The sequence below is a fragment of the Acomys minous genome, assembly GCF_964271855.1.
Source record: "Acomys minous genome assembly, chromosome: 14".
NCBI lineage: Eukaryota > Metazoa > Chordata > Mammalia > Rodentia > Muridae > Acomys > Acomys minous.
Genome location: NC_140496.1, coordinates 44,433,760 through 44,458,041, shown reverse-complemented (window position 1 = coordinate 44,458,041; position 24,282 = coordinate 44,433,760). Strand labels below are relative to the sequence as shown.

Sequence of the window (24,282 nt, the reverse complement as noted above, 5' to 3'; positions counted from 1 at the left end):
AATACGTGTTTGATTTTTATTGATGGTTCCACAGTTTCAAATTATTAAAATTTCATCTAGGAAAATATCTGTCTTCGGCTTAGAACCCACTGGGCTCTGTGAGCATAGTATTTCTATCCACCTAGATGAGGCGTCATGGTTTAGATGTTCCTGCTGCTCTCCTCCTTCTTTGTGCCTTCTCAGATGCCCCACCCCTACCTCAGATCCCCCACCCCTACCTCAGATGCCCCACCCCTACCTCAGATCCCCCACCCCTACCTCAGATGCCCCACCCCTACCTCAGATGCCCCACCCCTACCTCAGATCCCCCACCCCTACCTCAGATGCCCCACCCCTACCTCAGATCCCCCACCCCTACCTCAGATCCCCCACCCCTACCTCAGATCCCCCACCCCTACCTCAGATGCCCCACCCCTACCTCAGATCCCCCACCCCTACCTCAGATCCCCCACCCCTACCTCAGATGCCCCACCCCTACCTCAGATGCCCCACCCCTACCTCAGATGCCCCACCCCTACCTCAGATGCCCCACCCCTACCTCAGATGCCCCACCCCTACCTCAGATGCCCCACCCCTACCTCAGATGCCCCACCCCTACTTGGATCCCCCACCCCTACCTCAGATCCCCCACCCCTACCTCAGATGCCCCACCCCTACCTCGGATCCCCCACCCCTACCTCGGACCCCCCACCCCTACCTCGGACCCCCCACCCCTACTTGGATCCCCCACCCCTACCTCAGATGCCCCACCCCTACCTCAGATGCCCCACCCCTACCTCGGATCCCCCACCCCTACCTCGGACCCCCCCACCCCTACCTCGGACCCCCCACCCCTACCTCTTGCCTTTCTCTCCTGCCCTCGGACTCTGCACTCACAGCTGACCTCAGAGTTCTCAATCTGTATTCCATTTCTATCTTTGCCCCATTGCACTAGCTAAAGAAATATTCCTGGGCCGTGTACTCACAACACTCAACATTGTAAGTTAATTATTGGGTTGAATAGCTCCCTAACTAAGCTTCAGTCTTGACCCCCACACAACTGCATTTAGATTTTTCAATGTAGGCTTCACACAGCATAGTAGGTGCTTAATTAATTTTTTCTCAAACAAATGAATGTTTGTAATATTACCAACATTTACCAAGCAGGTTAGTATGATAAATGCTTTGTGTAACAATGCCAAAAAGTAACATTAAAATTTAAAAACCTCAACCAGACACACACTGCTGCTGGAGTTGTTAAGAGCCATTGTGTGAAAAAGTAAATCAATATATAGTAACGCATGCACCATAAGTGTTGTCCTATCAACGTACACTTGACTTTTTCTACAAACCATAAGTACTTTAACTTCATGCATAAACACTGTCTTCAGATGTCAGTCTATGTGATTATCTGTTCACTTTTAAAATGAAGTTTCTTTTAAAATAGGCACTCTATATGGGAATTTAAATATTTTTCCAACCATGTTTAAGTCTCCGCATGCACATGATTCTTATTAGCTAAGTTGTCTTGCCAGTTGCCCATTGTCTTTTCTTAATATTATACAAGTGACACAGATCAGCTTCTCCCAGCTTTCCCAGGAAAGACGGAATCTACTTTCACAGCTGGAAATAATTCAGTCTTTGGCATACAGTGTTATAGCTTTCTATCTTGGGAAAAACTCTTTTTTGGTCAGACAGTTTATTACAAAAATAATTCAGGCTTCTGTTTACATGATGAAAAAAAACACAAAATAAATTGTATCATTTTATTGGGAAACTGGGACTAGTGCCTTCAAAGCAATTTGAAAATTCCAAATCTGTTTGGGCTGTTTTGCTTCCTTTAGAAGAAAGTAGGGCTTTTAATGTTCTCACTCAATGCTGTGTTTCTTGACTGTCCACAAAATGGATTCCTCTTGTCGCTAGATAATCCGGACATTGAAGCAAGGGATTCCTCAGCCAGTGCCGGGCAGTGGGTGTATAATGTAATGCACTAGCTTTCACAGCGAGGTCATTTCCCTTACAGTGGCCTTTGGAGGGAATTTGTGGGTGACAGGTTTCATGCTTTAGAAAAGGATAAGGGGGACAGGGGGATGCCAAGAAGAAGTGATCTTACTTAGAAAAAAGATGGCAGACATGTAAATGAAACGTCACATTTTTAAAAAGAAATAGAAGAGACTGGAGAAATGGCTCAGCAGTCAAGAGCACTCGCTGCTCTTGCAGAGGACAATGTTTGATTCACAGAACCTACACTGGGCAGCTCACAATCACCCATAACCCCAGGTCCACAGCAACCTCGTCTGTCAATGCACTGCCACACGTATGTACTCACACACATAAATGCACACACATACACACACATGCACACATACACATACATAAATGCACTCACATACACACATATATATAGACATACACACACTCATACACACATATGCATGCACACACACAGATGCACACATACATGCATACACGCATACATGCACACATACACATATATACACAAGTGTGTACACACATACACATGTGCACACTCATGGGCACACACAAACACATACATACACCATATGCACATACATGCATGCACATACCCATACACTCATGCACACACGTGTACACACACATACACATATGCACACATATGTGTAAAATTTTTTAAAGGTTTTCTTTTCAAGGGAAACAGAATTCGGAGTTCATTCCAGTAATTAGGACAGCAACCTGTTTATAACCTCTCATATAGTCAACCACTATAAACACCACTCCTTATGCTCAGATAAAGGATAATATGAAAAATAATGAGAAATGATCTCTAGTAAATGCTAAGTCAAAGCCAAGGAACCTAGAAGTCAGGTAAAAAATAAAAAAATAAATGTTGTGGGGCTGGAGATGGCTTAGCTGTGGCTGCTCTTCCAGGGGACTCTGGTTTTTTCCTTAGCACCCATATGGCAGCTCACACCTGTCTGTAATTCCTGTTCCAAAGGATCCAACACCCTCTCACAGGCATGTATGCAGACCAAGCACCAATGAACATGACATAAAAACAAACAACAAGGTTTGAAATAAAAAATTGGAAATAGGCATCCTATGACTTGCCGCAATGTTGACCTAAGGGTTCCTTGGGGTAAGATAAGCTTATCACAGTTTTTTTTTAAGTCATTTGCTTATGCTGTGCCATGCTGCTTGGTCTTGGGGTATTATATTGTGAATAGTTCCTTTTCACTGAATATTGTCTGAACTGGTGTCATCAGTGTTTCGCTGATAAGTTTATAAGTTAACAATACCCACAAGTACATTGCAATTATAACTTTCCTTACAAAAAAAATTTATACCATTGTGGCCACATCACAGTAGAGATTCACTAACTAACTAGCAATGTTTCTTTCATATAGCCCGTTGCTTTAAATGAGGGGTCCATTGTCCAGACCCCCAGAGAACTGCTGAACACCACCACCAAACAGAGTTTGGGGTGCTAAAGTATGTCTTGTCTTCTTTTATTCACCACAGAGAAGATAAAATCCAAGTCCTAACGTCTGGTATTTTCAGGCAGCTGCGATACGGCCTTGAGCTGTCATGGTCACCTCACCTCTTGCTTAATCATTCGACAAATTTTGCCGGTGCTTGCTGTATGCATATACAACACATAGAGTTCGACAATGAGATAGGTCAGGCACAGCCCTGCATGCAAGCTTTAAACTAAATCTCCCTGGTGTGGAAAAGGCTGCTATAGTTTTTTTCCTTGTTCCTCATGCCTGAGCTACAGATATTTTTAGAAGCCTCCACACGCATTTCCTGCCTGTACTAGTACAGATTTATGACTCTCTCAACCCCAAAAGCCCCGTGCCTCTCAGTTCCTCATTCCTTCTAGAAGCACCAACTGGCCCCTGGTCATTCTGGATGTTATTCAAACAAGCGTCAAAACTACAGCTCTTCCTTGGACTGCCAGTGGTGCTCTCTTGTTAACTTTTCTCCTCCTCCAGGCCTGGCCCCAGTGACCAACATGATGGCTTGCACTCCAGCAAGCGCCAGAGGACATTTGTTAAACTGAAAAAACGGCACCATAAAAACATCTTGGAAGCCAGTTCCTTGCCTTATCCCAGATAACACCAGTTTACTCCTAATGTTTTGCAGTCTTGATTTCTTGACTCTAAAGTGGCCTGCATGCCACGAAATGCCACCTGTGCTTCATGGTGCGTGTCACGTGGACTGCGATGCCCAGGATTATAAAGGAGCTGAGTGGGCAAAGGGCATCCCCTTAGGTAGGCAAAGCAATCAATGAGGGCCTCTACCTCATGGTGTTGTGTTCTTATAACTAATTTGTCTCCCAAAATGTTAGCACTATTTGATGAATATTAGTAACCCATTAATTTACCTCCTTGGCATTTCGGAGCACATATGTTTTTCCTCTTAAAAGTGCTCCCTACTCGTAACCTTTCCCTCGCAGTCCACTAAGCGCTCCGTAGCCTTTCTCTCAGGCTGTATGAGGCTCCCTCTGCCAGTGACTTTGAGGCTTGTGAAGGCGAGCGGCAGAAAAGAGCTTTGACCTGGAGCCAGTCCCATGCTGGCTCACACCAAGAGGACCTGTAACCTCATGAGCGATACGTCCTCCACTCCATGGAGGCAGAGCTCCTCCAGTAACTGGGATTAAACATCTCCATCTGAGCTTTCACTCCTCACTTTACAAAACTGTAACTTTCTCCTGGTTGAGCAGCCCCCCACCCTTCCTCCACCACCAGCCCACTAAGACCACCCTACCATTCGTCGTTTTGTTTCTGTCACTTGACTGTTTTGTGTGCTGTGTTTATCTGTGACTAGGATGATGTCACCCTGTGTGTCAGGTTTCATCCGTTCTGCAGTGATGCGGCAGTATTTCCTGCTTTGTAAGGCTGGATCATGCTTTATGTAGTATTCCTTCTTCTGGGTATGCTACACTTGGTCACCCATCACTCATAGATGACTACTTCAGTCAGTTGTACATCTTGGATACTAATGACAATGGCACATTGAACCTCCGAAGAACATGCTGCAATCCTTCTGGACATGTGATGTCATCATTCATAAAGAAGTTGTATTTGGTTGGTGTAACCAATGATGCCTTCTCCTGGTGAAGTATTGTCTGAGTCATTTATCTCATAATATCTCTCAATCAAAGAACAGATAAAGAAGCTGTGGTACGTTTACACAATGGAATACTACTTGGATACTAAAAACAAGGAAATCTTGAAATTTGCAGGGAAATGGTTGGAACTAGAAATGATCATCCTGAGTGAATTAACCCAGACCCAGAAAGACACCCATGGAGTATACTCACTTATAAGTGAATATTAGCCACAAATAGATCTCCTCTGAGAGACTCCACCCAGTGGGGAATTGGGAGAGATACTGGGACTAGACACTGGGCTCTGGGCCAGGGTGCTGAGAGTTGTGGGGAAGAGTGGGGGGGGGGCAGGGGGGGCAGGGGGGGGGCGGGTGGAAGGTCCTGGAGGGAGCAGGAGCTCCACTGAGAGACCATCGAGGCCTGCATACCTGGACAATAGGGGGTGGGGGGACTGTACAAACTGATGCACCAACCAAGGACAATGCATGCAGAGTACCTAGACCCCCTGTTCAGATGCAGCCAGTGGGCAGCTGATTCTCCACGGTGGAGGGGGGTACTTCCACTGAAAATTGGGATGTAATGTGGATAAATTATAATTAATAAAAGGAGTTATAAGAAAACAATAGTAAGTAGAGCCATTGCCAACTCCTAATACACTAACACTTTAGGAAGCAGCAGCATATTCCTTATTGCTTAGTAGACCCAGCATCAAGTGCTCCTAGGTACTCTGACTTAACTATACCAGAAATTTAACCAGGGTCAGAGGTGGTGTGTCAAGAATTTGACCAAAGACCTGAAAGGCTTAAAGTTAAGTGTTAAAGAGGATATCTGCTTTACTCTATGCAGCCCTGCTCCTGGTACATAACAAAAATATCAACCATCCCAGTAGAGGGTCTGGAAATGTCGTGCAGTGGCATGTGACAGAGCCTATTTTCTGTGAAAAACAATCAAGGAACTGTTTTGTTTTGTTTTTTTAAGAGGGATATGTGCTTTCTGTGGTTTCTACATAATTCCCTATCACAGAGAATATCAATGCGCTCACACGTTATATATAGTCGACTTCTCCATTAAAAACGCAGGTAGGTCATGGGTCCTTGCAAGAACTGTGAAAACCATTTAGGTCATCCATTCTTAGAATCACCAGCTTCCTGCGCCTAAGAAAGGAAATAATCATTAATGAGTGGTACATTATTTGTGTGTGGAGGGTATGCGTGTGCACATGTTCATGTGAGTGTACACGTGTGTGCATGTGCATGCAGAGACTAGAGGTTGATTGCTATCACGTGTCTTTCTCTATAATAGACTACCTTATTTTCTGAGACCAGATCTTCCACTGAATCTGGGACACTGATGGAAAAGACTGGCTGATCGGGCAGCTCCAGATCCTCCCATCTCTACCTTGGGTTCAAACTCAAATCATTTTGCTTGAGCAGCAAGCATTTATTGAGACATCTCCTAGCCATCACGTAGTGAATTCTAACAAAAAAAAATGCTGATTTGGGGAGGATATTGTTGATATCTGCAACTGCTCATGTCTAGATATTTTGGAAATTAACATCACTGTATCACAGAAAGCCCCTAAGTAGTCCATTGCCTCTTAGAACCTCGAGTTTGCTGACAGATTCAGGTTTTAATCAGAAATTATATTGTTTCTACTATTAGAAAGTATGAAACAAACAAAAATGTCAAAATTATCCTTGGGGATTGTACAAGCGTGTTAAAATTAGGAAACACTTCATTTTCACATATTCAACATACCGAGACTGGCGTTTGGAGCCGCGAGCAAGCAACAGCTGAAAAGGGGAAGTAAGCTGAAACCTTACAATCCTCATAGAACCAAAGAAGCTGACGGCATAAGCCTGCACCAGTGACCCTTCGCCTGCTTTGTTTTTCTTTTTTCTCCAACATTCCCTACTGACAGTAAAATTCATACTCCATTCACCTAATGGACCATAAAGCTGGAATCTCCTAAGAGCACTGTCTATAGCAGTTATGGCAAGCTTAAAGATTTTTCCAGCAGGGAATGGGCTTCTCTCCCTCCCCCCCTCAAACTCTCTCTCTCTTAAACTCTTGAGCTGTTGGCAAAATGCATCCTCCTATTAAATGACCAAGACTAAACCAATGGTTTTGGAAACAAGCCCCGTCCTTCAGCAGGAGCCTAGGAAAAAGCCAGCTAACTGAATGGGGATCTCTTGTGGTCACACATAATGGAGGTTGCATACCAGTACCTCTTAATGAATGTCAAATGTGAGCCCGCCAGCCTTTGTTCCCTCCTACTTTAGGACATCTGAATTAGTCTGTTGTCTAGTGCTCCACACTGGAATATGATTAGTTCCACACAGGAGGTTCTGGGGCTCCAACTTGTCCCGCTACAGCGTATGCAACACTCAAATTGAGACTGCAGTAGTGAGTCCCTCAGTGGCAGGACCAGCTCAGCTCTGGGACACGTCATCTGTCAGCATCTAGCCTTAACTTCCTGTCAGATTGACTCTACATTAAATCTGCATCTTAACAGAGAAAAGTTGGTTCAGAGTTCTGTGTGTGCACATGAGTGTGTATGTGTGTAGGCATGTGTTTGCAGGTGTGTATTGTCTGTGTACTTGGAGACTGGAGATACCCACCTTGTTGTTGTTAGGTGGTTTTTTTTTAAGTTTTATTTTAAGTGCGATGCGTGTTTTTGCCGTGTAGACATGGGCCCCTTGTGTGTTCCTGTGGAAGCTACAAATAGGATCCTCTCGATCTGGAGCTGAAAGGTAACCCGTCTGGAACCAATCACTCCAGAGTCACAGGAAGCCTGACCTTGACGTGCGTTTGTTGCAGTCATGAGATTCATTTCCATCTTGCTGTCTAGTGATTTCATTTCCCGAAGCTGGCCAACTACGAGGAGGGACAGTCGCTGCTTCGTAGCCCAAAGCCCAACTAAGGACCTGTCTACAGCACACGAGGAGATGACAGTGTGGACTGTGGAAGGACCCGTCCAGAAACAACTCCTCCCCCACCCCAAACCCCCATTTCTCTGCATTTTAGAAATTGAAAAAGTATTTCAGATTTTTATTTCTCAGTTAAAGTTTTAGCCTGTGCATTTAACCAAGCTACACCACCAGGCCAATTGCACTTATTTTAAATAATTGATGCTTTTTTTTTTTTAATTAACAAGTTGTCTTTTAGTCTAAACATTGAAAACCATTGCCAGAAAATGTTTCCAGAGTTTCCACACTCCCTAAATGATAATGCGCCTGGTGGTGGAGCTAGGGCACTTTCTCCCAGTTCTTGAATCTTCGAATTGGATCCACATCACTATTTAAGGTGGTTGTTGACATTTGGAGTCTTTTCTCTCTTAGATGAAAGACTGAATTCAACATTTCAAGTGCTATTGGCTCCCAGTTTTTCAGTCTCAGGGTTTGTGTTTTGTTTTGTGTTTCCTCCTTTACATTCTTTGTTCTTTGCAAGAGTTTTTTTTCCCATCTCCTCCAATGACGTTGTTTCAGGGCTGTGTATTTTACGGGCTCTCTTTCTCTCACCTGAGTGTCTTGAGGCAGTCTGGCCCTGTCACATGTGCTGGCAGCTAACTCCAAGCCGGTATGCAGGTTTCTCATTCGCTTTGTAATTAAGGACCTTGAGTTTATGTTTGCTAACTTGTAACCAGTAAAATTCCAATGTGCCTGGGGTAGCAGTCTCTCTCAGTGTTTTATTTCTGGCCTTGCTTCCTGTGAGGTCTTGGGGACAGGGCCGCTTGAAACTTAACTTACATTTCTAGCACATTTTATTAATTTTTAAAAATTTGACCCCTGAGCATAAGTAGGCAGCAACCATAAACTTAAATTTTGAGCTCCCCCCCCCCCCATTCTCAGATGCCAGGGGCAACTGTCAACCTCACTCTTTGACCTCTAGCAGGACAAACTATTGTTCAGATTTGGTGTTGTGGGGGGGGGGGGGGAATTCCATTCTGTGGTCCCAAAGCTGATGCAGAGCCCGGCTCCAGCTCCTGTCTTGAACCCTAATAAGCCCAAGTTTGAGCCTCAGGATGTCAGGTGCCATGGTTGACAGGATCAAACCACCAGCATCTCAGGCATCACCACTCCAGCCACCAGAATCAGGCACCACCACTCCATCCCCTCCTGTCTGGGTTTTAGTTTTCTCCTTCTGTCGAGGTTTCCTTACATTTCTGTAATTGCAGCCATGCATTACCCAGAATATCTGGCACAGTTTAGGAAGTGTTTCTTGAGAAGGGCGTCACCCAGTTACCCCACCACAGCTCCAGCAGCCAGGGTTAAATGCGCGTTAAACGAGCGTCGGAATTTATAGAGAAAGCATCTTAACATTCTGGAAGGAAGACAGAAGTAAGCAAGGCAAGAGAGACAGGAAAGCTTGGGGGTTGTTGGCTTTTATTGCTCTATGCGTGTGCAGACATACTTTCTGTGGGACCCATTAGTTCTCGGAGGATGTCGAGGATTCGAAATGCAGAAAGTGAACCGGCTCCCTCTGAAGGTACAGAACAGACTGGACATTAAAAGCGGCACAAAGCATCTCAGTAATATTTATAGTTAATAACATACCAATACGTGATTTTGTATACGCTAGCCAAGTAACACATATGAGCGTTAGCTTCACCAAATTCTTTTTTAATGTGTCTGCTAGAAAATTTTTAATTCTCTCTGTGCCCCCTCTATGTCCATTGGCCAGCACCATTGTACACAGTAAGTGCAAAATAAATGCTGGTTGAATAAATAAATAAAGGCAGGTGGCAGTGCCTAACGGTCATTATTCTAAAGCATAGTCAGTGGTAGGAGTTCTACAGCACCAGCATGTACTTTCCATTTATAACCTCCCATGTGTGGGGAGGTGAGATGAGGAAAGAGAATTTCGTGCACTGCACTGCAACAAACACAGGTGGAAAGTCGCTGAGAGAAAGGTAGAACACATTCAACAGTCGCTCCCGTAGAAGAACCCAGGCATCTGTGGCAGTGCTCTTTAGAAAATGGGCACCCGCTGCAAACCGTGCAGGGCGATGTGCTTCTCCTTAGCATTTTGACTGATCTTCGTCTCTGAGTTCCTCTTTCCCTCGTGCACCATGTGGGTGAGGAAGATGCTCACCCAGAGTGCTTGTTCATTCCCGGGCCTTTCACCTGCGCTTGGTCACTACAACTGACCAAGCTAGCCACAGACACTGTTTGCTCTCAGCTCTTTGTAGCCAGGCACCAGTTATGTGCCATTTCTAAGGCACTTACTTTTCCCTTGTCAATTGCTACATTCCCCAGCAGCCCGCTAACCAAGGACACATGTTCTTCCTCTCAGAGGGATGTTGGGGGAGGGAGAGAAACACCAAGGAAATAAGGAACAGAAGTTCAAAGAGCTGGTGCTTCCCAAGAACTGGTATCCAACCAGCACGCTGAGCAAACGTCCTGCTGAGGGATCACCCACTCCAGTCTGAGATCCGGTGACAGCCCACAGTCCTTACGGCCATTGCTGCGTGTGTGAAGAGGTCCGTTCCCATCACCCTTTATTCCTGAAAGTTGTAACCAACGTCTCCCTCACACACTTTCCCAGTCTTAGTTGTCCTTGTGACTGTCATTGACTTGTGCTGCTGGCTCAGCTAGCAAAGAACAGGAGTCAAGGCTCTGGGTCTCCTGCCTCCTGGTTGCAGACAGCAGTTAGTGAGTGAGCTACAAGGCTGGCCAGTGGCCTCAGCGCTTCCTCTGTGAGGCTGGCAAACTGCCACACAATCATTTGTATTATACATACATACATACATACATACATACATACATACATACATACATACATTCTCCCATGGTCAGAATATTGATTCCAGGGGCCTGGAACAGGCAGAGGCAAGAAGGAACACCAGGGACAGGTCACAAGAAATAGAAGGGCACCGAGAGGCTTTGGCCTTGGGCATTATAGACAACCTGTTTTCCTTGAGTTGGCAAGGAAGGGGACACACCTGAGCCCCAGGGCCTGTGATGAGGAGGCCGGCATAGGGACCCAATAGCCAAGGCATATGGAAAGGGAAATTGCCTCTGAAGTGAATCATATGTAACACTTATCAGATGTTCTTATTCAAACCTTATGTTGAGTTCCAGTTTGCAGGCAAGGAATTCCCCATTCCCCAACTTTGTTAGTCACAGGAACAAAGGGTCCCAACAGCCATGTGCAGATGGAATGGCCATGCCTCTTTTCTTCTGTGACCTCTGAGCCCAGGCTTCTGATGCCACTGATGTGTTTCTCAGCTGACATGTTCCTTCACTGGAGTGTACAGTCACACTGGAGAGGGCCAGGAATGCCCCTTACTGTCTGATGCCTTGACTCCCACCACTTAGGGACTCTGTTTTTTTTTTTTTAATTAAGCTGTGTTCTAGACTGAAGTTTCTGTCCCTCAGTAGTGACAGCCCTAAAGGAAGCATGCTCCCAGAACATTAGACACCAGTCAGCCAGCCTGGGGCCTTTGACACGCTGAGCCACAGCGTCCACTTCTCCTTTGGTGTAAACGGCCTTGTCTGTCTAACCAGCTCTTACCCTCAACTTTGGTTACTCGACAGAGTAACTGAATGAAAGAACCTCCATCGGGAAGATGTGAAAGAAACGCGTGAGAAAGGACGCATGCTCTGGCTTTAGCCTGCCTGTCATTAGGTGAGCTGAGGATGTAGGAAGGGTGTGCCCATCCACAGGGCCTGGATGACAGGGTTATGTTTGCCCTGCGTTCCTACTTTGGAAGATTGAAATAAAGAATGACCTCCACACACACACACACACAAAATGACCTCCACTTAGATACTATTGGGCAATAGGAAGAGTACACAGGAACGGTGTTTTCTGAAGCCATCTATACTCTCTGGAAGGTACTTCTGGGAGAATCTGATGACCCGGACCGTCCTTGCCTTGCTGGCAGAGAGTAGGTGACCTCCACATCTGCTCTCAAGCTGGTGCCCTCTCCCTGTAACTGTAACCATGCTTTGCCTCAGGGTATAGAGCTGCATCTCATCTGCCTGCAAATTAGCCACACGAGGCCACGCCCACCGGGAGAAGGGACCAAGAGAAGGGGAAACATCTTTAGACATTCCCAGGGACCAAAGAGCCATGAAAGGATGCTACAAATAACAGAGCGGGAAAGCCTAACGCAACTTATATAGAAAACCATAAAACTTACATATGAAGGATTTGGTTTTTGTCGTGGACCAATAAGATGAAATAAAACTATATAAAAAAATAAATCTCCAGTGACCAGACATGAGAGAAGAGCTCTTTGTGGATTAATAAGCTAAGTAATTGACACTCTGGAGAAACACTGACTATAAATAAACAACCAAACAAACCGGGGGCTATGATCAGGTGAGGGTTCAAATTCAGAATGCGATCAAATAAGAACTAGAGTTCTGGGTATCTAGAACCCACATAAAAAGTGTTTGTCCCCATGGAGTGGAGAATCCCTGTGGTTCTCTGGCCAGCCAACTAGCCACAGCTGTGATTCACAGTAATGCAGGATAACTGAGAAAACTTATCACAAAGCATGCAGTGAAGAGTGATGGAAGAAGACACCAAACAGAGCACTGGCCTCCACATGCACACATGTGCACATGCAACCCTACATGTGTGCACACATACAAACATGTACAGATACAGATGAGGAAGGCATGTTAAGGAGAGTGACTCGAGGAGTTCAATGGGCTAACGTTGACCTAAAAGCCAAAGCCAGAAATCAAGCATAAAATACTTCGTGTTTTAAAGAGGTCTTCCCTATAAGTTTGATAGGTTCTGTCAGAAAAACAAAGAAACAGCCTGACTTCTGGAGCCATTGATAACTCAACCAGGCGTTGTTCAGCAATCCTGTAGAAGGGCTCGGCAATGAAGACGCGGGAAAGCCGTTTGCTCAAAGCGCACTTGAAAACGTGGGGGAGGTTTTCATAAGCATGTCCAGACTGCAGATATTCAAATCTCAGCTTAGTCCTTAAGCATATGCTGCCGGCTGGCAGCGGAGGGCAGGAGATGCAATGGGGTGATAACGGAAGTTCAGCACAGGGCTCTAATCCTCTGAGCAGCTCAATCAAGCTGTCACTATAGCACTTTAAGAACCACCAGCCTGAATGAAGACGTGTGCGACAACATCTCAGTTGGTAGAATGTCCTCCTAGTGTGAAGCAAGACCTGGGTTTCATCCCCAACACTGCCTAAACTGGGCACGGCCATGCACACCTGTAATCCCAGCACTCAGCAGGTCAGGGGCATCCTTGGCTACATAGGAAGTTCAAGGCTAGCCTGGGCTGTACAAGTTAAGAGAAAAGTAGAAAAATGGGCAAGAGCAAGTCATTTTCCTAGAAGCTTCGATTTTTGATGCTTATCATTTCAGTCATCGAAAATAACATCTCTCGAGGGGGAATCATTTTAAACACCATATTTTGTTTTGGAATTCTCCTATAGAAGTTCTCTTAAAATAGAGATCTGATTCTTGCTAGTCTCCTAAATCTAGACTTTGGGTCAAAGACTCTTAAACATAATGAAGATACTTGAAGTAGGAGAAGAAGGAAGAGAAACTATTTGGTTACATTTTAAGTAGATAAAAATAATATATGTTCATAAAAAATAACCAAGTAAAACTGAGAAAAATAACGAAGTCAGCGCCTTTAATCTAGGATGGCTTTGCACAGGAACCTTGGGAAGAAGCCACGTAACAGATTTTGGAACCAAAATGTTAAGTCTTCAGCTTGAGTGTCTACCATTGACAATGGCCGTGCCATTAAATTTACTTACCATTTTCAACAGAAGTGGTTTTTTTTTTATCTACTGAAATTTTTTTTAAAAAAAATAGCTTAAGCTTAACTCCATAGAACAGAAACATGTCAGCCATGAATGACTGTAATTATTTTCTTGACAAGTAGAAAGTATTACATCTCCAGGTGCCTGACCATTCTGGAAGGAGTAAACTATGGAGAGATAAAAATAAATAAATAGATAGATAAATAAATAAGTCAGAAGGCTGAGTCAAAGAATATAATGCAGAGCGAGACATAAGATTTCAGGGGCTTGAAAGTACAGTGATACCACAGTGACAGACGAGCCATCAGCCATTTGTCAGAAAGCTTAGAATGCACAGGGCCAACAGCAAATTCTAAGGAAAGCAACGGCCATTGGTTAGTAATGGCATGCCAGAGAGGTTGCCAACTAACGAATACGCTCACTGGTGTTTCATACTGATGGGGAAACAGTGGGGAAAGAACTTTAGAAGAGTGTGCTGAGGGGGACAATGGGCGGGGAGCCCCTGGTTCCCATCCAGTTTTATTCTGAAATAAAACTGCCCAAAACTTGCATTCTAGTAATTAAGAATAAACAGGCCTTGGATGACACTAAGATCTTAAGCCCGTGCATAAAATGACAGTGATTGATGCTCTTCTCAGAAATAGGAGTGTGAGGAGAGAGCGCGGCTTCAGGAAAGAAGGTAAGATCCATTTGAGAGTTTTTAACACATGGAGACTCCACTAGATCGTAGGACACCGCGGTGCTGTGCTTCCTTGCAAAGGACATGATAATACTGACTTCGCAGACAGGATGTGTGCGCTGGGCAGAGAGGCCGTCTAATGGTTTCTGACACTTCGTTGTTTGGTGAGATGCTCTGGCCTCCAGGAAGATGCTGGCTGTGGGGACAGACGTGTGCTGTTCACCTCTGGGGCTGTTGAGGCTCCGGTGGAGCAGACAGTCAAGGAAGGAGAAGGAAGGACAGGCAGTTGACTGAACGCGTGAGAAGGCAGTTTGGAGAAGAGACAGGTTGGGAGGAGAGCCAAGAAATCCCGTGGACAGGACTGGCGATGGCAACTGTCTGCCCACTGCAGAGCTGTCTAGCAGAACGAAAGCGAGGAAACATAGCGGAGATTCCGAAGTTGGGTCGCATTTTCACCCTTCAGAGGACCCTTGGAGTCGTGCGGTGGGAGCCGAGTCAACAGCAACCACAGAAGCAGAAAGCAGTGGTCCACGGGAGCATAGGGATCGCGCGAGAAGATCACTCTGCAGTGGGCAGACACCGAGAAGAGAGGAGGAAGGCGATGGAGAGGTCACACAACAGTACCGGAAGCGAGGAAGGATGGAGTCACTCGCGATGCTTGAGGATTGTGCCGGCAGGCAGTACACTTCCCCGGAGCCCGGAATAGAGGAAGAGAAGGCAGATATTGACAGGAGAGCGATGAGTCGAGCTCACACAGGCCAGTTTTCAGCACCTCCGTGAGCTGGGGCAAGTCACACCATGTGGACCCTCAGGTTCCTCCTTAAGTGAGAACATATCAACAGCTTCTTATGGTTTTGTTTTCCCAGACAATACAATTAACAAAGTGATATCTCTTGTTTCTAGCACCCACCCTTCAGAGCTCAAAGACAACAGGGCTGGAGATGTATGTAGCTCAGGAGATTTTGCTTGGAATCGTGGGTGAGTCCCTGAGGTTAATTCTGGCGCCGGTCCTAGCTTAGCAGTAGTGGCCGTCCCTGAGACTCACCTGAGTTAAGAATACAGAAACGCTACTCACTGTGTGTGTACTTTCTGTGGTTATAGGAACCTTTGTATGTAAACATGATCTCAGTGCGCTCAGGACTCCCGCTTCATTTTTCCTCGGAGATGCTGAAATAGTACTCAACTGAGATACTCCTCAGTGAAGAGCTCCCATGAGCTACTGCAAGCACAGCAGGAATTCCTCGGCCCTGCACAGCCTCCTTTAAATAGAACACTGGCAGGGCTTGCAATGAGCAGCCCTGAGTGCATTTCCTTCCTTTAGTTGAAAATTAATAGCATCTAAGATATATAAATGCTATTGGAGTGTCTTGTGTGTGTATATGTGTGTGTGTGTGTATGTGTGTGTGTGTGCACATTGTGTAAGCATCACACATGCACCCGTGTACACCCAAGTGCATACTAATATGGAGGTCAGGGAAGGACAGGTGGGTGTCTGTTCTCTCCTTCTGTCATGTTTGTTCTAAGAGTCAACCTTAGGTCATGAAGGTTGGGGACAAGTGTCCTCTGAGCCTTCTTGCCGGCTCCCACCTTGATTGTGTTTTGAAACAGGGTCTCTCACTGGCCTATAATTCACCAAATAGGCCAGCCTAGATTGGTCGGTGATCCCTAGGGGTCCACTTGTCCCCATCTCCTTAGCACTACGTCTACAAGTGTGCCCCAGTGCCTGGCTTTAGAAAACAGAAAACAAAAATGGCTTCTGAAAATAGAGCTCAGTGTATCATCCATTGAAGATGGAACAGTTGGCGGACGAGCTGTCTTCCCAGTCCCTGCCTTTCTCTTACGTGGCTTTAGCACACACAGATACATAGACAGACACATGGGGTAGAGGGAGGAGCAGCTGGACAGACAGACAAACACTCAGAATGTTGCAGTAGTAAAAATATAAGAGACTATTTCTTTTTCTTCTTCTTTTTTTCTTTCTTTCTGAGACAGAGTATTTCTGTGTAATAACCCTGGCTGTCCTGGAACTCACTCTGTAGACCAAGCTGGCCTCGAACTCACAGAGATCCACCTGCCTCTGCTAGGATTAAACATAAAGGCGTGTGCCACCATATCTGGCTCCTTATTTTCCTTTCTTTTTTCCCCACTCTGTACAGTTTTTTAATTAAATTTTTTAATTCAAATTACATCTCAATTGTTATCCCTTCTCTTGTATCTTCCTGTTTCCCCCTTCCTCCCTCCCTCTTTCACCCTATTCCCCTCCCCTAGGTCTGTGACAGAAGGGGACCTCCTCCCCCACCATATGATCACAGCCTATCAGGTCTGGCCTTGGTAGCCTGCTTCCCCTTCCTCTGAGTGCCACCAGGCCTCCCTACCAAAGGGAAGTGGTCAAATAGGGGACACCAGAGTTCATGGCAGAGGCAGTCCCGGCTCTCCACACAACTGTGGAGAACGTGTTGTCCATTGGCTAGATCTGAAGAGGGTGTCTAGGTTTACTGCACACATTGTCCTTGGATTGGTACAGCGGTTTGTGCAGGCTCCCCTGGGTTCAGATCTATCAGCCTTGATGGTCTTTTCCTTTCTTAACCAATAGTCAGTTTTAAGGACAGAGGAACTGATGTCTTGCAGCAGCAAGTCTTGAGACAGCAGAGAAATCTGTCAGCAGCCTCCGGGCACCTGCCCAGGACCTTGGATCAGGGATGGGCCTGCCCTGAGGCCTGCTGCAAAGGGTCTGAAAAAGAGCAGCTGCCTGGGAGCTCTCAGAAGCTCTTTGCAGGCCCTGTGTTGGAATCTGAATTGTGGCTGGCTGAAAGAAAGGCTTCTTTATTTTGCAATGACTTCAATATGCTTAGGAGTGATTAGAGGAGAAAATAATTTTGAAAGAGAAGCTGCACTCATCAAGAATTTTGGGGCTAAGAACAGGATGACTCTCGAAGCTCAATTTTATACCCAAAGGGCTCTTTGTTCTTCAGGGCCCCTCGGTACATCCCATGATAAGCTTCCAGAATTCCTTTCACTCCAAGGAGAGATTTGTACACAGAAGCTGCAGCTTGGTGCTCTGCCCTCACACAGAGCTGTACCGTCACTGAGTGAAAAAAGCCACTTCCAGTCTCCTTGGTGAGTCTTCTGTCTGCTGAGTGATTGAAGATGCTGAGGCAAATGCCACAGAGAGACCCAGAAGGGAAAGAGAATAGGTGTTTGTTGACCATCTTGGCACTGCACCAGAGCCTTCCACATAAATGACTGGGCAGTCCTTACAGATACAGGACTTCCTGGTGAACCCCACTCAGTGATAGGCTGGGTGAGCTTGAATGCGACTCACACCTACTTGAGCTCAGGGCTTAATGTTTAGACACACCGCCATGTTGCCTTCTCTAGAGGCTATGCTTTTTTTTTAGGTTTTGTGCTCCCTCACAATAAGTTGTAGGTGTTGTCTTTCTGAGGAGACAGTGGAGCCCTTAAGAGCAAAGTTCTGAAGCAAGGCTAACCTCAGAGACCAGCCAGCATGATTCTGGGGAATCCTCAGGGATGACCGCGCCACCATGGGCCAGTATGACATGGCTGTTGGTGAAGTCCACACCTATCTCATAGGATGATAGAGAGATGATGCTAAGTCCACAGCTTTCAGAATTAAGACAGGAAACAAACAAACAAGTACAAGTGCAACTAGTTGATCTATTTGGCAAATAGCCTACTTCCTTAAAAGAGAAAATTCTCTAAAACAGGTTTCCATTTGTATGGAAAAGAGTAATTTTTGAACTTTTATTTAATACTATAAAGTGGGTAATTAGGAATGCAAGTGGCACATACAATTGCAGATTTTTTAATGTCCTAGATAAAATCATCTCAGTTATACAAAGGAACTTCTTACAAACATCGCTGTCACTCTGAGCCAGGCAAGGCTGGGGCCTCTGGAGAAGCTTGCTTGGGTCTGAAAGACACACTGCTCTCCACAAGGCAGGGCTGGAGTCTGCACCTAGCCCACAGTATCTCTTCCCTTTCAGTCCCAAGCTAACACGCCCAGAACCCTAGACCCCCTCAGTTCCAGGGCCCAGGCTGTCCTTTTCACTGTGGTCATCCTCTCTAGGCTGGGCTGTCCTGTCTCTCTGACTCCCCACAGGTTTTGGAGCTTTTGGAGGCAGCTTTTGGAGGCAGGTGCCTGATCTGTCCACACATGTTGAAGGTCTAGGTTAGGAAGAATAGAGAAGCCTCGGGCCACCAGAAACTAGTCTTGAATGCAAAGAGGCTAAGAACCCTAAATTCAAGCCTGCCTCTTTCATCATTACCATCTTGAGGGAGGGAGGGAGGGAAGGAAGGAGAGAGAGAGGGAGGGAGGGAGATAGAATCTGCTCTGTTACTTTATCATGTGTGTGCTCTTTGCTGGGAACATGAAACTATGTTGCCTGAAGGATGCAAGACTCAATAAAGAAAACCGTTGGGCAGAAGCTAGACCTTGGCTGGTACTGAAGCCCCACACTTTCTAGCCACGAACTTAAACCTCCGCGTCTCCTGTTAAACATTTCGATGTGTTAGCAGCCTGAGGCAGCACTGCTTTTAAAAGGTACATTTGGAAAATCACATCAACCTCAAGTTTTCATTAAAAGGCCACATTGCACCTCAATTAGTTGCTCCAGTCTGACCATGAATTTTCATGCTAGTATCTGAGCCTTGTTCCTGACTTTGGCTCGGTTGTTGGTTGCCTGGCTATTGGCTTTACCAAGAAGGTCTACAGTGGTCCCCCTTACTCACATTGCTTCCAAGAGCCAGAGCCTGGAATCATAGCTCGTCCTGAGCCTTGTGGATACTGTATTGCCCTCTACACAGAAATCTATTTATTTAATTTCTAAATTAGGCACTTAAGAAATAAGTACTAATACTCAAGCAAATTAATCATGACAATAAATCAGAATAAAATGTGTTAATATTTCAAACCCATGAACTTGATTTTTTTTCTAGAATTTTCCATTTTATACTTTTGGGGACTGCGGTTGACCATAGGCAGCTGAAACCACAGAAGCTAGAGAGGGCTTCTCTATTGATTGCCAGCGCCTAGGAGAAGTTCAGATGGCGTGCTTCTCAGAAAGCAATCCGATCAAGCAGCATCGTTATCTGTGTGCGCCTCGAAGTTTCCAGGGGTGACTTGCTGCAACATAGGAACCAACGTTATTGGACCTGTGAGAGAAGATTAGATCTGGAGGGACATTGCTTCATGTAGAGGTTTTCATACTGGAGATGCCTGCACTCTGAGTAGCCTAGCAGACACCCACAACACAGCCCACAATACCAGCACAGTGAAATAGAATAATTATATATTCATAGTACAATATAATAGATAAAAGTCAGAAGTCAAGACAGAGGGGTGGAATTCAGGATCTTCTTCCTCTTCTCCTGGATAGAATTTCATAAAGGTGGGATGGAACAGGGTAAACTGGGGAGGATTGGTTTTTGTTTTTTGCTTAAAAAAAAATAATTAGTATCTCTAAAATCCATACTACATTTCCAGGGACTGTTCTTATTGTCCCTTCCCAGCAGCCCTTGAAACACACTGTCCTTACGATGAGCGTCATCTACCCTTTCCTCCCAAACTGCAGATAAAAGTGATAAAATATTGAGGAGGTCTGCAAAACATTTTGTCCGCATGAATCACAGCTGCCTTAAGTGGGTTGCTCAGTCTGTAGAGTGCAGCTTGTCAGCCCTAGAGCGTGAATGCGGACAAATGGAAACCGAGGTTCACAAAAACTGAAAGAGCCCTTCATGTGGGCATACCCACTGTTTGGAGATAAGAACGGAGGTGGTGCCGGGCTTTGGTGGCGCCTTTAATCCCAGCACTCGGGAGGCAGAGACAGGTGGATCTCTGTGAGTTCGAGGCCAGCCTGGTCTGCCAAAGGGAGTCCAGGACAGCCAAAGCTACACAGAGAAACCCTGTCTCAAAAAAACAAAAAAATAAATAAATAAAAGAATAAATAAATGTAATAATAATAATTAAAAAATAATAGAGGTGGTGAATCTTTATCTTGCAGTAGGGACCACAATACACCAGCGCGACATCACTCCATGGGAAGGTGTAAAGGCATAAAATTGTCAGGTTACAAGGAGCAGGCACACATTTCTGTTAATCCTAGTGGACATGAACACACACACACACACACACACACACACACACACACACACACACACACACTGCATACTCAGCTCTCCAGCACTAGGAAGCAGAGCATCAGATACCCTCAGTAGCAGGATGAAGATGCGATTGTGTTTGTCCACACACACAAAGACCTTTAAGAGATAAGAGCTGTAGTTCGTAAGCACACCAATTATTTGGCCTCAGGCTGTGGCATTAGAAATGGAAATCTTTTTTATCAACCCATCTTCTGACATTTAAGGAGCTTCTCAAACTCCTTATGTAAGAATTTCTGCTCAATAATTCAAGGAATTCCTAGCTGTGTAATTTGATCTCTTGGCGGCAGACTGGTACAGTGGAGACAGGACTGCAGCTACTATTAGCCAGGCCTACTCTGAATAGTGACTCTCCTAAAATCTATGCTGTCGGCCCTCTGGCAGCTCAATGGAAAAGGCATTCTCAGGTTCCCAGATGAGTCCTAGCTTGAATTACAGCTTCTCAGTCCTCGAAGGAAAGAGGTGCCTTATGAAGAAGGTTAACTTGGAAACTCACGCCAACCGCATGTACAGCACACACCCAGGGGACAGTGGGCCAGACGGGTTGCTGCTGGCAACCACTCATTCTGTTATTCCTGCTGCAGCAAAGAGCAGGAAAACAAACTGTTGTTGACCGGATGAAGCCTTTAGGACTTTATTTTGCTGAAATAATTGGGAAGTTAGCTTCAATATCTAAATTTGTTTTAAAATAAGAAAAGTTGAGTGTAGGAAGAGTGGACCTGGCTGCCTTGCGAATGCCTGGCAATATTGGGATTACTAAAATTGCCAAGAGTCACCTAACAAATGAGACAATAGTATTCGAGATCTGGAATAAACTGTCAAGAGTGCTGGCCTTTTTTGTTAATATTAAGACGTAGTTGTGACATCAATAAATATTAAGACATAGTTGTGACATCAATAAATATTATTCTTCCAAATTTTCATATTTCTCAATTGCACTTGAGAATATAACACATGGTGGAAAAAGTCAGATTTTTAGATATTTCTTTCTTCAAAGAGAAAAAATATATATTATATAAAATATATAAATAATAATATATAAATATATTATATAGTATATAGTATTCAAGTATATTATATATATATATACATATATATATACTTGAATTTATGCTATATTAGTAACAGTGTTGATCTGAAATAGAGACATTTTAAAAAACAGAAAAACCACCAATGTCTCAGAAAATTAATCCCTACTGAGGAAACGCAATCCTAGACCTTAAAGTTACCACAGGGTTCCCAGTCTTGGCTCATTTTGCATTTTACAACTTTTGGGTTTTCAGTGAATTACACTGAGTTCCTAAGGTTATAAAGGAATTAAAACAGTAATAAAATTTCATTTCCTCTTTTTACAGTCTAGCTCCAGCGACTCAGCCCCACACAGTGGAAACACAGAGAGAACAACAGGGCGGCCAGATCTTGCTTTGTTTCAACCTAAGACAGACTTACCGGGTATGCAGGTTCGTCCCTGTGTGGCTGTGCTGGACTCAGTGCTCAATCCAGCACTAAGGACCAGAACACGGCCTGTTCTAAGTATCAATCAGATGCCACTACATTGCCCGTCCACGTAAAGACTTTTAACACATAGGAGTTGTCACTGATCCACGTATGCAAACCGCGCGACTTAAGACTGAGACATTAGTGACAAGCCGTGGTTGGGGATCTGATGTTTGGTGCTTCTGCTGCCAGGAGACTCCTCCGTGAGTGAGCTGTGAAAACGCTTGAAATGCTCCAGGAAGTGAGAGGCCTTAGGCACAGAGTTGGGAGACTGTGTCCTACTAAACCCAGGTGACTTTTGCCTAGCCAGCAAACGACGCTGACGTTATCTTCTTGCTCTAAATGTCAAATAAAGCAGCCACTCCTGCTAAATCAGCCATGTCCCGTCTAACTTCCTGTGGATGAGAGGACATTGGTCTGGGCCTTCAGCTGTGCTTCCTTCCTCGGCTTCACTTTGCAGTGTGTCCCTAGCCTGGGGATCCCATTGGTCAATTCCCTCACGTGGAAGTGACGATTTGGTTAGTTTAACTGACAGCCAGATTGGCCAGTGAGAGACAAACGAGAAAAGCACAAACAAAAAACTGAGTATGTCTGTCATCTCGTCCCCTCTTAATCTTCATTCTGGTTGCTGAAAGTACAAATTATATGTATAGTAACTTTGAAGAATAATGTGCTATTAGAGGAAAGTCCCGGGGCTGAGGAGATGGCTCAGTTGGTAAAGTGATCGCCATGCAAGCGTGAGGATCTGAGTTCAAACCTCACTCCTACCCCCAACCCTCATGACAGCAGGGTATGACATTGTAAGTCTGCAGACCCATCTCTAGGGAGCCTAGGCCGATTTCTGGAGCTGTGTTTAGTGACAAACCCCGTCTCAAAAGATAAAGTGGGCCAGGCATAGTGGTGCTCATCTTTAATCCCAGTACGAGGAGGCAGAGGCCTCTGTAAGTTCGAGGCCAGCCTGGTCTACATAGTGAGTGCCGGGACAGCCAGGGCTATGTAGAGAAACCTGGGGGTGGGTGGGGGTGGGGCAAGGGTCGGGGAGATAAAGTGGAGAGCAATTAAAGAAGACATCAGCGTTGACCTGTAGCCTCCATGAACACTCCATAAGCTCACACAAACACACACACACACACATACACACAAAATTATGTACCACAGGTATATAGAAAAAAATTTCCGTCTACACAGAACATTTAAGGTCTCACTGAAGGAAAAGAAGGTTGGTTGCAGCCGCTTGGGATAACCACAGTTTTCAGAGGTTTTCCTTGCCATTCAACAAACACATTCCAACCCTTTGCACCGGGGCCTGGGCTGTAACCTCACCTTCAGGGCCCACTGCATCTGGAAATGTCATGTCTGAAGAGCTGTTTCCTCTCTCAACAGCCCACATTTCAGCACAGGCTGTGTCTGTGCATCCTCCTGTCTCTAAGGCACGTGTTTTCTGATTCTTTCACAGGCTCCTCTCATGGGCTCAGCACTAGGAATGAGACTGCCAGCCCTTGACCCTTGCCTGCCTTCAGTCTGTTCACTGTTCACTCCCATCCCACTTTTCTTTTCTTTTCTTTTCTTTTCTTTTTTTTTCTTTCTTTCTTTTTTTTTTTTTTTTTTTTTTTTTTTAGGTTTTTCGAGACAGGGTTTCTCAGTGTAGCCTTGGCTGTCCTGGACTCACTTTGTAGACCAAGCTGACCTCGAACTCACAGCGATCCACCTGCCTCTGCCTCCCAAGTGCTGGGATTATGCACCACCATGCCCGGCTACACCTATCTTTGAAGCGCCATCTTTATTCCAGCAGTGTGGCCGTTCCCCCTCTCACCTGAGCACCGTCTCCTCAGATCTGTCTTCTCTACTTGCATTCTCAATGCCACTGTAGATTCAGCATGTCCAAAATTATACTATCTTCCTAAAATTTAGATTTCTCCCATGTTCTTCACCTCAGAGAATGGCTAGATAAGAAACAGTCAGCCTGTCCTTGCTGCTAACTGTTGGGGTTCACTGTGTGAAGGTGCATCTCTGTGTACTCGGGGTTTGCTGGCTAACTCAGCAGAGAGCTAAGCGCTAGCCTGCTAGGCAGATCCTGGTATTGTTACTTCTGTGGCTCCTCACCCCTC

General features: G+C 45.3%; 1 protein-coding gene across 2 annotated transcripts in view; it reads left to right on the top strand.

The window, feature by feature from the left end:
* RNF150 (ring finger protein 150) overlaps positions 1-24,282 on the top strand; it is a gene marked incomplete at its 5' end in the record, with an annotated part of 225,643 nt that overhangs the window by 76,840 nt on the left and 124,521 nt on the right. The window contains one exon of one of the 2 annotated variants that reach the window (XM_084757911.1): positions 15,404-15,478. The exons of the other annotated variant lie outside the window; for it this stretch is intronic. Within the exon in view, the coding sequence (XP_084614037.1) occupies positions 15,404-15,478 (75 nt within the window). The remainder of the gene's footprint in view (positions 1-15,403; positions 15,479-24,282) is intronic. 2 annotated transcript variants of the gene reach the window in all.